At 32.9% G+C, this 14,237-nt stretch overlaps 1 protein-coding gene across 3 annotated transcripts in view; it reads right to left on the reverse strand.

The window, feature by feature from the left end:
* The window catches only part of CEP290 (centrosomal protein 290), an 81,633-nt gene that overhangs the window by 19,155 nt on the left and 48,241 nt on the right, over positions 1-14,237 (reverse strand). For all 3 annotated transcript variants that reach the window (XM_034643543.1, XM_034643544.1, XM_019802251.2), the window contains 12 exons: positions 13,954-14,061; positions 13,608-13,742; positions 12,349-12,615; positions 11,602-11,709; positions 10,749-10,948; positions 8,106-8,319; positions 7,003-7,140; positions 6,010-6,231; positions 5,546-5,668; positions 2,216-2,361; positions 1,490-1,645; positions 563-686 (listed from right to left, as the gene is read on the reverse strand). In XM_034643543.1, coding sequence (XP_034499434.1) covers positions 563-686; positions 1,490-1,645; positions 2,216-2,361; positions 5,546-5,668; positions 6,010-6,231; positions 7,003-7,140; positions 8,106-8,319; positions 10,749-10,948; positions 11,602-11,709; positions 12,349-12,615; positions 13,608-13,742; positions 13,954-14,061 — 1,941 coding nt within the window. The remainder of the gene's footprint in view (positions 1-562; positions 687-1,489; positions 1,646-2,215; positions 2,362-5,545; positions 5,669-6,009; positions 6,232-7,002; positions 7,141-8,105; positions 8,320-10,748; positions 10,949-11,601; positions 11,710-12,348; positions 12,616-13,607; positions 13,743-13,953; positions 14,062-14,237) is intronic.

Here is a 14,237-nt window from a genome sequence, read left to right on the forward strand (position 1 = left end):
TTTTTGTTCCTGTGTAAAGCGTTCTTTTTGTGAAAAGTATTTTGCCTGTATTTATTAACACTGGTAGCAAGGGTAGAAAGCACAGTTGTGTCACATGACAGATTCTGCTTGAAGCAGAAGAAAGAGAAGAAACATGAAAAGAAGAAGGAAAAAATAACAAAAATATACACACTAACTGTTTTAAAGTAAGAAACAACAAACAACTCTATAATAATGACTTCTTACAAAGGAAAACAAGAAATATATAACAAGTTTGAATGGAAACAATGACTTATTTTTCTAATTTACCCAATTGTATGTTCTTGCCACAGCAAAACTCAAAATGGTAACTTCACTTAAAATCTCATTTGTAATAACGTTTTATGCAAAGCATAAGAATCCTAAGTTTACTTATGTAAGAAGGATTAAAGCAGTTCATCTACATCACTACCTTGTAAAAATAAAAGTTGGATCTATTGTGTTAATATTATAAGAAGAATCTAATGTTCTGAGTCAGATAAAGGTAGAAGTTGATACCACCTTGAAACTTTAAAAACAGAAAAACAAAAAGGTGTACACTTACTGAAGTTCTAGAATATGCATCCTTTGAAAACTGTTTTTCTAAAACATGGAGTTTTTCTTGAAGGTATCTATTTTGTAAACGTAAATCTTCTATGACAGAATCTCGAGGGAGAGCTTGGCGGGTCCTACGAGAAATAACAGACTCTTTACTATCCAAACTTCAACCTCCACAGCTTTACTGTATCAAAATACAGAAACGAAAAAATATATATATTTATTAACACAGTATTGATTTGAAATTCCACAAAACTTGTCAACTTTACAAAAATTAGGCCATGACTCTATAATATACAGTGATCCTCTACGGAAGCTTCGCCACAGGGCTCTTCTGAATTACAAGTTACAAGTGTATTTTGATTCACAGAAATACATTAACATCTTTAAAGAACATGCATCTATTTATATGGAATTGTGTAAGACAAATCAAAATAGCACTATTTTTAAGACATTATATAATCATTTCATAACATCTGTGTGCTTCTCGAAAAGCTCAAGGATTTAAAAAAGGCTCTTAGTGACCAAAGACAGCCCATGTACCAGACTTCCAAACTGGGAGGTGCACAGGCAGGGCAGATCCAAAGAGACTGTAAAGGCTTTGGAAACAAATCTGGTATTAGAACCACAGCCCACAGAAACCAGGTTGGAACTTGGGGCCTGAACCTATCCAGACTGACTGCCTGCTGAAACAAAAATATCCACATTTTCCACAGAATTTAACCAAGATCCAGAGTTTCACCACATAATATTCAGAAGTTCAAGGATACAATCCAAAATTAGGTGGCATACAAAGAACCAGGAATATCTTAACTCACATGGGAAAAGACAACAGAACCCAAGCTTAAGTAACACACATTCATTACATCAGTTACTATGGGTCAGTCAGTTTTCTTCATTATAATGGGTACCACATTTTCATGAAACAGCCTACCTCATATATGAAATGTCATTTTCTAAGTCAAGATTTCTCTTTTTCAATTCTTCCAACTCTTTTTCTGACTCCAAAGCTCGTGCTCCCATAACTTGATCAACAGTAATGCCAGTTGTTTTTAGTTTCCTCTGCAAAGTAAGTTTCTCTTTGTCAGCTCTGTGGGATTTAATGTAGATCATGAAAATATATAATTCGCTGTTTTGCATTCAATTTATTAAACCACAACTTACTCAATTACAAGACCAACATAAAAAAATTAGATCTTTCTGTATTTGCTATGAGCTAACTTATTTCAAATTATAGGAACTCTATTTATAAATTTTTAAAATACTTTTTTTTTTAAAGATTTTATTTATTTGAGAGAGGGAGAGAGAGAGAGCACATGCACACAAGCACAGGGGAGGGGCAGAGGGAGAGGGAGAAGCAGATTCCCCACCAAGCGGGGAGCTGGATGCAGGACTCGATCCCAGGACCCTGGGATCATGACCTGAGCCGAAGGCAGACACTTAACCAACTGAGCCACCCAGGTGCCCAAATTGTTAAAATACTTTCAAACACATTTTAAAGAAAATAAAAAGTGAACCATAGATAATAAATGATAATTAAAACTAGGAAATTTCTCAAGTATGATATCAAATATGTACTATCATATACGATAAAATGATATAACTTCCAAATCAATTAAAGACTTTGCACATAATTAATTAGGCTTAAATTTAAACTCACTTGGCAAAAAGATCCTTCAAAGTATTCAATTGCTTTGTTAGAATGTAGACTTCCCCCTCTTTTTCTTTCAACTTGTTTCTAATTCCCTCTATTTTGGTTTGCCATTTTTTACCTTCTTCCCACCTAATTAATTCTTCTTTAGCATTCTGTAAACAATAACGAAGGATAAAATCACCAATATTGTTTTTAATTTCAAGATTTATCAATTATAATTTACTAGAACAATGGTAAACCAATCCTTCTTAGAGAATATGTAAATACATTCATTTTGCTATGTAACTTCTAGAATCTTGAGACATGCCAAAGCTATTAGCAAAAATGCCCTTCAGTTTAAGGGTTCTGTATTCAACTACTTGACAGATGATATTCTAGGGAACAGTCTGGACTAATGGCAACAGACTCAGGAGTCTTTAAGAGTCTAATAAAGATGATCACAACCAAAGTAAGCTTCTAATAAAGAATGTATATGTACAAAGGACCAACCCAATTTTAATCAAAATAGCAATCTTCTAGCAACACAGCCCTTCAAATCTTCAATGCACATGATTTCTCTTATTCAACAGAGAGTTATATAGTGATTGCCAAACACAGGCACTAGAAGTAGAAGCAATGAATAAACCAGAGAAAAAGCATTACAGTCTCATTTATGTTGGTTGGCTGGATGAGGGAAAGGGAGCAAAAATATAGACAAAAAGAAAGAAAAAAGCATTTTGTAGTATGGTAGCTGGTGATAAGGGCTAAAAAAAAAAAAAAGCAGTGAAGAGGATTAGCTAATGGCATTAGCAATGCCACTGGGACATGTAAACTGCCAACAGAATACATTTGTAGCTCTGAATCCCTATTAATGCTACAAGACTACTTCATTATGTTTTCTAGTGTAGTATGTCAGAGCATTTTCATGTTGAAATATGAGAGATATGGAAATATCTATTATTTATATAAATTATTTTGTTTCTCCTTTATATTTCATTTATAATGATTTTTTTGAAATTATACATGTAGGTAGTTTCTATTAACCATAAATTTCATGTGGAATAGTACAGAGAATATTATGAAACATTGTATTTATTACAAAAGGCAATGCAGGAGCTGAAAGAGTTAAAAGCCACAGTTTAAAGTCAAATGCTCAACTAAGATAAGCTGCCCTATTAAAACTGTCTTCTTTGACACTGGCCAATTTTTTACCTTATTTATTTAGTTAACAAGTATTCTTTTAAAGAATGTAAAAACTTCGGTGTTTGATCATTATTAATTTCTTTTTTCCTGAAATATATACATGGAATTTTGTGACTTCCAGAAATGTAAGTATTAGTTTGGGCATAATGGTATATAAGTAAATAATTCTGCAGCATTGGAGTGCTTTGTAGGGATTGGGCAATTCTATCCCATCTGACATTACCCTCTGAATTAAGACTGAGCAAAACAAGGCTGAAATAATTTAGAAATGAGCCACCACAACAACAAAAATATCAAAGGCAAATGTCACCAAGGATCCGTTCCAGACTGAGGGAAGAGAGAGGATGCAGAGAGAAGTTCTCTTTTTGCGTTTTCTGCACCAACAGCCGCTCAGGCATGGATTTCACAATAATGTAACTGCATTTTAAATTTTTCATTCATTTAACAAATACTGAGCATCTGATACAGGCCAAGGACTATTGTAGGTGGGGGATACAACAATAAACAAAACAGGCAAAATTCCTGCCATTAAAGCTTTTAGTTCAAAAGATGAACACATAGATAAGTAAATCTCTAGTATGTCAGATAATAATAAATGCTATGGAGAAAAGTATAGCAGCATAAGAAACAGGAATACAAGGCATGGGGGTGGGATTTGGTATCTCATATAGATAGGCTATAAAGAGTTGACAGAGAAAAGGGTGTAGAAATTTCAACATAAAAGCATTCTTTGAATATAAAAACATTCATAAATTAGAAATGTCCCGTACTGTGGAATTTGAAATAATCCTCTTGATTCCTGGATACAAATTTGAATATTAGGATTGCTCTTTGTGTTCTCCTTTCCTAATTAGTAGCATATCATCTCACAGCAAATATCATATAATGGTATGGACTGGATGGCTAATAAAAGACTTGCACTGCACGTATTGTTTCATTTGATTGTCAAAATAATCTTGGGAAACTGGCAATGCAAATTGTACCATTTCTATTTTCAGGAGAAATAAACTGAAACACAGATTAGGAGTCCAGGCAAAGCCACAAGGCTACTGAGGTATTCTGCTAGGAATCAGGTTAGGAACTGGTATCCAAGGATTAGACCTATGCCCAAGTGGGGAGGCAGCAAAGAAAACAATCTGGAAGAGTAAAGACATTTTTATCTTATGATTTTTACCAGCAAAGCTTATGACAGCAAGTATGTTGTGGTTCAATGTATACAAATGCGAACATTTTAATAAAAATTATACTAACATTGGTGAATTTTCATAGGTAAAATGAATTTTGGAATATACTCTATTAAGATATTTTAATTTCATTACAACTTTCTATTCAGCAACATTAAAGATACTTTTTTATGTTCATGTTATTGAAATTATTTTATAGATATTGAATATTTTCTGGGTAAATTCTGCAATAAAATTTTTTCCTAATCTTATCTCCTTCGTTGTGATTTTCTACAGGGGCAAACATTATTACTAACACCAATATTTCCCAGGTCTTTTTTGATATTTCCAATGTTATTGATATAAATCTAAAGCTTATTATTTGTAATAAATTACATGCATTTTCTACAAGTCTTAGGGGATTTGAGGGAATTGATAATTTCTGTTAGTAATTTTTATACAAAATAATTTACTACTTAACCCATTAGAAAATTTTAACCAACTTTTCTCACATTTCAGAATCAATTTATGAGTGGTTTGGTTACTGATTTCTACAAATATTGATTTTATCCAAATCACTTTGTTTACCCTGAACTAACAGTCCAGCCTATTGAAGAATAAAATGGGCACATCTGGGTCAAGGTAGCAGACTAAAAATGTCCAACTTTCTTTCCCAAAATCAAAAATGTAAAAAACTAGGTTGGGAGAAATGGGATAGGTAAAATGTGAGGGGATTTTAGAAGTACTCTAATGTCAGGGAGAGGACATGGAGACATTCTAGTAACTTCTGAGTAAAAGTTACATTATAGGAGTCTCGTATAAATTGTTAAAGGACAGAAACTTGTCTTAGACATTTCTACATTATTTGATACATTTATAGTATGTATTAGGTCCTCAAATTAATATAGCAGATCCTCTGTTCATCAGTTATGTAATTTAACTTAGTCTATCATTGCCTTAAACATATTAATCAGTATGTTTCTTCACATACCTTTTCTTTCACAGGCTTTATTTCTGCCTCATCCACCTTTCTTTCCAGTTGGCTTTCTAGCTTTTTAATTTTTTTTTGGAGTTCTTCAATTAAACTTTGTTTATTATCTATTAGAGGTTTCCCCTGAAATAGAAGATGTATTTTTGCATTTTACAAGTAAAAAACTATTAAACAAAATACACAATAAATATTCCAATTACAGAAACTTTCTGAGGCTATAGCCATCTTTTCTAAATGCACTATCAATATAGAACATAGTAGCTAGTTCTTCATTTTAAAGATAGGCTACTCTAACCTAATAAAACGACAGATATGACAGAAGTCACTGAAGGAATTAGCTACATTAATCAAAGTGATCTGAAAGCTAGTTTTAGCAAATATTACAGATGAAATTAAAAAGTGGGATAAACCACTACCTATATATTTTAAATCAAAGACATTATCACAATTCAATATAAAATCACCTGTAATCCGCTGGTTAGTCTTTTAATCTGCCTTTTCAGTTCATCATTCTCTTGATCAATTCCATCTTTCTCTCTAAGCATTTTATTATAGGCTTTTTGTTTTTTTTGCAGTTCATTGGTTAAGTCATTTAAATTATCAGTTAGCGAGTTTTCTCTGTTTTTACTTGTTTTAAGAGCTTCTTTCAATTTTAAAAGATTTTCACTTAAATCGTCAATTTGTGACTGCAAGTAAAGAAAGGTTTAATTCATAAATCTTCATCAAGTATCAACAATAAAATAGAATACATCTATTAATAAAAAAGGAAGTTTCGATCTAAATTTTTATTACATTATTCTTAATAAAACTTATTAAAAAGGTTTAGTTAATGCTTATTAAATTAAAACTTATAAAAATAAAGTTTCAATCTAAATTTTTAAGTTCACAGGGGGAAAACCCACTAACTACATCTATTTTTCTATCTTCGTTTCAAATGAACCAAGTCTACTTTGAGAAAAACAAAATGTGACAAAACAATCTAAAGCAATTTGTCTTCAACAAACACCCAGAAACAAAATTTTATCAAATAAGCGAATGTTTTATTATGGCTGAACTAATTTATTAAAGGAACAAGTACATATGAATGTATATGGGGATGTTTTAAATGCTATGAAGCCTACTAGTAGTATAAAGCAAAATTTCTGACTTGTAGTCGTTTTTAACCCACTTTGTAAAGGCAAGACATAAAAGGATAACTTCACAATACTTGACAGTATAATTAAAGCCACTATATGAGAGTTTCCAGCTGTGGATGTGTGTGTGTATGTATGTGTGTATATATATATATATATATATATATATATATATATATATATGTGTGTGTGTATATATATATACCAATAATTCATTAGAATAAATTCCCTATTCATTATCAAAATTACTATATGTCAAAGTGGATCCTTTTCCAACAGCAATTATAAGGTATTTTGTTATATTGATGCATGTGTTATGTTCACCTTTAGCTCTTTAGTATGTCGATCGACAATCTGTTGAACATTGAGATTTGCCTCTTTCTGAGAAGTTGCAGAAATAATACGTTCTTCTGCTGCTGCTGTCATTTCTGCCCGGAGTTCCAAAAGTGCTCGACTAAGTGCCTGAAAATTATAACATATATACTTTTTTAAAAATTAATACTTTATATGAGCAACACGTAATACAAAAATATTAACATGCTTTATCACTTTCAACTATTTTCCTAAAATACTGTGTTTAAGCAAACATAATTCAGAAACTAACAGTCGAAATTTTTCAAATGAATTTAGTAAATTGCACTCAGTCCAAATTGAGTGTGAGAGACTTCAAAATCTTGACAATAATAATTTTGAGAGCCCAGCATTAAATCAAGCCATTTATATTACAAAAACTGCATGTTTTGTTTCAATATCCAAGTTCAGATATTTATCTGAATTACTCATTTAGTATATACTTCTGCATGAAATTAATTGAATTTATACAGAAAAGGAAAATTATAGGATTAAAAAAGACTAAAAATTTACCTATAAATTTCATAAGCTAGCACAGAAAAACAGAAGCACCTTCTAAATCAATTGAGTATATCAAATCTGAGATAAATTTTAAAAACTAATACACTAGATAATCTACTGAACAACTGCTTTCAAAAAACTATCTCTGTGACCTCCTTCTTTAAACTTTCCTCCTCACTGTCATATCTCCCTCCTACTCCCCAAAATTGTTCAAAATTTGTTCAACTTTCAAATTGTTCAAAATAGCCTTAGTGGCATAAAATCCCAGTTAGAAAAGGAGAGAAAATAATGGGATTAAGACGTTAAGATATTATATTATTTCCTATCGATAACTCACAAATCAAACTGATGACAACATAAAAAAAACTAACTAGACTATATCTGTACTTAAAAACACCACCAAATGGCTATTAAAAAGAATTACCTTGAAAAATTCTGCTTAACAGCATAAGACAAAGCTCATACTTTTTATTACAACAGAGAGATATATGCTATCATCTTTCACAAGTCTTCTCTATAAGCAACCTATTGCCACATGTATTTTTAAATATTGATAATACTCTGTTGTTACTTACTTTTTGTTGTTTCTCTTTCAAGGCTAACTGGCTCTTTAGCCGTTCTACTAGATTTCTCATTGTAGTTGTTGGAGCTCTTGAATTTGCTTCTTTTTGAGCCTGAAGTTCAGATTTTAAACTCTGTGACTCCTTTTGTGAGTGGGCCAGAAGACACCTTAAATCCTCTACTTCTGCTTTCATTTTTTTCACTTCATCTGCATGATTTTCTTGGAGCCTAATATAAGCAAACATACGTGTTTTGTGGTTACTGCAATTTACACTTTGATACAAATTTTATAAAGAGCAAATGTTTGGTCCTAAGTATCCTTACAACCTAAGTCTTGATTCAAATCAAAACAAGAACAATTGTTCCATTTAACTAACTCTTAAACCTAACATAAAATAGACTTTTCCTTTTAATTTGTCTACTATTATTGGTAATGACTGCATGAAGTAATTTTGTAGCTCGAGACAATATAATGAACAAAATAGCACTTTAAATACTATGTCTCCTGTAGGATGTACCAAAAACCTGAAGTTACCTCAAATAATCAAATTGTGAAAATAGGAGGTTTTACTAAAGAAAACCCACAGATCTATAATTTCCTAAGACACATTAAAATACACATATCAATGTACACATGGAGAATAAAAGTATAATTTTAGTTAACATGACATGGTATGGTAGGAAACAATGACTCAAGTATTATATGCGGCAAAAGTTTATATATACAAGGTAATTTCAAAGGGTGATTATTTTCTATACCCAGGAATTATATTCAAAAGCACGAGCAATTTTATATACCAAAACATGACAGAAACTTACTACACCAAAAATAACATTTCATGTATAAAATTTAATACAATGGCGAAAATCAGATTGAAAAGATACCAAATAGGGTGCTTGGGTGACTCAGTCAGTCAAGCATGGGACTCTTGATTTCGGCTGAGGTACGATCTCAGGGTCATGAGATCCGGCCCCCTGTCAGGCTCTGTGCTGGGCATGGAGCCTGCTTAAGATTCTCTTTCTCCCTCTCCTCTGCCCACCACCCCACCTCCCACCCTGCCCCTGCTCCAGCGCAGGCTTGCACTCTCCCTCTCGCTCTCTCTCTCAAAACAAAATAATAGTGAAAGAAAAGATACCAAATACTGATTCTCTTTTCTTTTGGAGAATCATTTCTTAAAAGTGGTAGCTTCTTAATAAAGCAAAAGTAGTGTTAATTTTATCAGAGACACACTGGATAAGTAGGTTAAGAATAAAAAGTTCTACTGAGAACTTCAGAGCTGGAATGGAATTATAAAGTCAAGTAGTTCAACTTTCCCATTTTTTTCAGATAAGAAACTGAAGTCCAGAGAGAGAGCTCTGTTAAGTAGAAGCCAGACAAGAGCTGTGGAGGAACGCTCTCAGGCAGAGTCCCAAGTCCCTGAAGGGGAATGATGGAGACATGAGCTGGGGCAAGGATGATGATAATAATAAAAAACAAAACAAACAAAAAAAGCTACACATTATAAGCCTGGGAGCTCAACATCCTAACCTTGTGGCTTCCAAGGCCTCGGGCCTGACAGATCAAGAGCCACAGGTGCAGAACCTGTGCTCTCTTCTTCCACCTCTGTCCTAGGGTAACCCCGAGACTCACTATAATGTATTTGCATTGTGGGAACGGCTTCCCCCCGACCCCCCTTGAGAAGGGCTGCAAGATGGTTCTGGTAGGGTCAAAACTCCCCCTCCCAACCTGCGGGAGGATTTTCCCAAATGACTGGAAGCGGCCTCCATTAGAGACCCCCCCACTTATGTGACAGCAACTGCAAGCCCAGAGAAACCCAATAATATTCAATTTCAAAACAAGCTCGGGGAACCTGCCCGCTCTTCCACTTTCACTTTGATAAACTGCTTTGTGCTTGCTACTTTCCTTCTGGCAGTCTTCATTCAAGCGCTGATCCCCATGCAAATCTTCTCATGGGGAATCCAAGGATGGAGACCTCCATTCACACAATGCAGACACTCGGTCATTCCTAACAGTTCTACAGTGATTACAAAATACATGAACTATAAACCTATTTTAGGTTTAAAATCTATATTCTGATAAATTGGTTGAGCAATATTTAGAATCTCTGATACAGAGAATGAATCCACTGTCACTATGATTAATTAACAAAATAATTCTTTCATTCAAGAAATATTTACTGAACCTCTATTACATGCCAGAAACTGTTATAGGTGTGTAAACAAGAATTTTTATATTTATATATTACTTTACAATTTTCAAATTACTGTCACATACAGTATCATTTGGCCTCCATAAATGAGCCAGGGTAAGTATTGTCATTTCCATTTCATAGATGATGAAATGGATGCTTTAATTAAAGAGGTTAAAAAACGAGATCCTAGAACAAGAATCTTGAGTTGGCTCTTGGGCTAGACTGACTAAATTCAAATTGTGGCTTTTCATCTCCTCCTAAGGTATGTTACTGAGCAGTCCTGTGGCCTACTTCCTATATGAAAAATGGGGAGAATAACCTATGTCATAGTAGTCCTGAGGATAAAAATGAGATAATATCCATAAAGTTTTTAGAACAGTGCATGACACAGCAAATGCTTACATTTGTCCTCACTATATCATTATTACCATTTGCCTATTTTTATAATACATTCCTAAAACTTACCGTAATTTTATATTTTCAAATTCTTTGATTTTTAATTCAGTGATCTCTTTTTGTCTCTCTAAATCTTGAGATACTTTTTTTAGTTTGACCAAAAGTGAGGAGAGAGAATCATCTTGTTCTGCTACTGTTTGTTCCATCTCAGCCAGACGAATAAAATGTTTGTTGGTTGGAACTGGAGTAGGGGATTGTTTTATTAAATCCTAGGAGAAATGGATAAATTAGCCATGAGCCTGTATGACTCAATATCATACTTATTCCATAATTTTAATCTGCTTCCTCAGATGATCAAAATATATCCAATCTAAAATTAAATGACATTTAATAGCCAATGAAGACTTGAAGAAGACAGGAAATAGAAATCTTATTCTTTGTATTCCCAGCATTGGGCAAAGCACCTCGATGTAGTGGAGGATCAATAAATGTTGACTGAATTCATGAGGTAAGGCTCAAGAACGCCAAGATTTGCATGTTGGGAGATGAAAGACAGGCCCTTTCACACATACAGAAGACAAAGATCAAAGGAAGCAAGTAACTGAATTCAGAACATGTAAAGTGGTTACATATTGGTAAACTTACAATGAACACAACTTGAAAAGACAGACTGAGGTCACCTCTTGCAAGGTTTTGAGTACATGGCTAAGGAACATAAACATGATTTTGCAGGCAGCAGTGACCTACTGAAGATGTGGATGTAGGAAGAAAAATGATCAGAGCTCTGTTTTTAGAAGATTATTCCAACAACAAAGGTAGAATGGCTTCTAGTCCAAAGGAAAAAAAAATCATGAGAGCTAAATTTTCAATTATATGGTCTCAAACATCAATAAAGAATAGAATAAAGTCCCCAGAATCTTACCCAAGCTGTTTGTTTGAATTTACTGAATGAACTATCAGACTGTAGTTCTAATTTATGATGAAGAATATGAAGGTCTTCCTCATGTTTCTTAACAATTTCTCTTTGCTCCTGTTTATAGCAAATCAAAAGTGCATCTTAAATTATGACTTAAATAAATTCACATTCTAAAGATTTTAAATATTTTATTATATTTAATCTTCCAAAACTCCTATAAGATAGGGAAGGAACAGTATCTGCATACACACACACACACACACACACACCAGCAAGCATCCCCCTAGTATATGTTCAAGTTGATAAATCCAGCCTTATATCACAATTTATTCTTAATATTAGAATAATATGTATCCATCACTTTCTAACTTGTTTCTAGAAGTTTTTTAAATGTTAGATTTTCCCATCAATGTTCTAGCAAACTGGATTGCCACTGACTACTAGTGTGATAGATTTCATTCTAACTTATTGCCTCAATCTTTACCTATAAACTCAACTGATAATTTTCAAAATCATAACGGTTGCACCATGACAGCTATTCCTGGTTTAGTCAGTCCATGAGAGAAAGATAGACATATACAAACTGCCAGTTTTACTGACAGATCTGTAATCCAATCATGTGAAAGGAAAAATTCCAAAACAGAATCATCTGAAAGCAAGAAACGAACTACCACTTCAGGGCAGAATAATATCTGGCATTTGACTAAAAAACATGGTAATAATTAAGTAGCACAGCATAATAGAATAACATACCTCTCTGGCTTTTTCCAGAAGATGCTGATACTTCTTTAACACTTCTTCCTTTTGATTTAACCTTGCTTGCATATTTGCAATGGTCTGCTGAGCAATTTTCAGTGTGTGATGTGATTTTGGCTCGATCTCTTTTCTGCCTAGTTCAGCTATCAGCTTTTCACGTTCTGCAGTGGCAGGCAGTCGAAGCCTCAGTTCATTGATTACCTGGTCTCTTGACAAAATATTTTGCTCTGCTAACCGTAGAGCAGATTCCTTTTCTTTTAGTTTCTGCAATGATCAAATCATAATAAAATTATTAAAGTATATTTTTTCATTTAAAAATGCTTCATCTGAATTTTGGTCAGATTAATTACAAGCAAAAAAAAAGGAGTTTCACTTTATTTTTCACATCATACTGATACTGATGGTATTGTGTTGATATTAATAAGGTTATATTTCTTATATTTCCACGTGACAGCAGTTATCTGCACCCATGTTTTATTTATAAGATTATCACATGTGTCATAAACTTCACTGTTATGACGAAAATAAAATTTAATTAAGGTACTTTATTTAGCTCTTGTAGTTTTAGAATTAGAAATGTGTAGTGGTACTAGATTTAGAAAGGAAATGTAATAAATCATTCCTTTTATTTTGGCCCATTGACTATCAGAGCCCTAGAAGAGTAGTCCATAAAAGTCAGCTGAGCATAAAAATTGGAACTTTAGTGGCCTAAGTCAATGAATCACCATGACAAAAGATGTATTTATTAAAATACAACAGGAAAAATGTTTACTCTTCAAGAGGATTAAGACAGATATTTTAAATCAAGTAACTCAGTGGCAATTCACATAAATGTCAAATCTTATAATTACTGAAAAAAATCTTAGGTTTCCTCAATTGATTAAAAATGGAAAATTTTACTTATAAAATTTTAAAATGCATTTATAATTACTTTGTTTAGATGTAAACCAAAATGAAAACTGTCTTCAGTTTATATTATTTTCTGTAAGTATAATGTAAGTATAATGCTTACTACTGATCACTACTGATCACTGTGCCCAAAAGTGACAAGCAGTGATTAAATGGGCAGTAAATTCAAATTAGCTGTATCTGCTGTTCTTTACTGGCTATTAAAAATATTATAGTAGAGTAGAAAAGGAGACTGGAATCAGCAACAGATTCACAATTCTGTGCTTCACCTCTGTTAGTAAATATTTAGAAAATTCTACAAACATGTTCAATAATATACAAATAAAAATGTAAATTCTTCTAATTACCTCTTCTAGTGATTTACAAGTTGCCCGTGTTTCTAGGATTATTCGAACATTCTCCTTAATTTTTCTTAGAGCAATCTCAAGTTGATTTGGAAGGGGCAAACTAGGGTCTGGCAATGATCCTGTAGCTTCTTCAAACTATCAAGAAATAGCATTTTTTGAAAAAAAAGCAGTTACATCATTAAGAACAATACTATTACAAATGTATGACAAGGACGTGGCTAAACCCCACTTATATTTGAAATATAAGAAAATAATATCAATTAAAATTCCATCTAACTTTAGAAAACATTTCTGTTGGTTAACGTTATAGGTCATGCTACAGAATAGCAAACAGAATTATTTATACCTTTTGTGCTGCTTTTAGTATTTCATTTTGCTGATGGTCAAAAATGTCTAGTTGACGTTCCAGCTCAACTTCTCTTTGGTCCCAGGCCATCTGCCTTTCTTCATGAAACTGTACCAGACACACAGAGAGACACTCACTAAGCATATAACAAAAGTGTTTATATACATTTTCTTATTTAATCCTCACAACAACCCCTTGGAGTCACTATATTCTCACTTTGTGGAAAAAGGAAGCAAAGTCAAAGAGATTTAAGAAAGTAACTTGACTAAGATCACAGAGATAGA

This window comes from Ailuropoda melanoleuca, chromosome 15 (assembly GCF_002007445.2).
Source record: "Ailuropoda melanoleuca isolate Jingjing chromosome 15, ASM200744v2, whole genome shotgun sequence".
Lineage (NCBI taxonomy): Eukaryota > Metazoa > Chordata > Mammalia > Carnivora > Ursidae > Ailuropoda > Ailuropoda melanoleuca.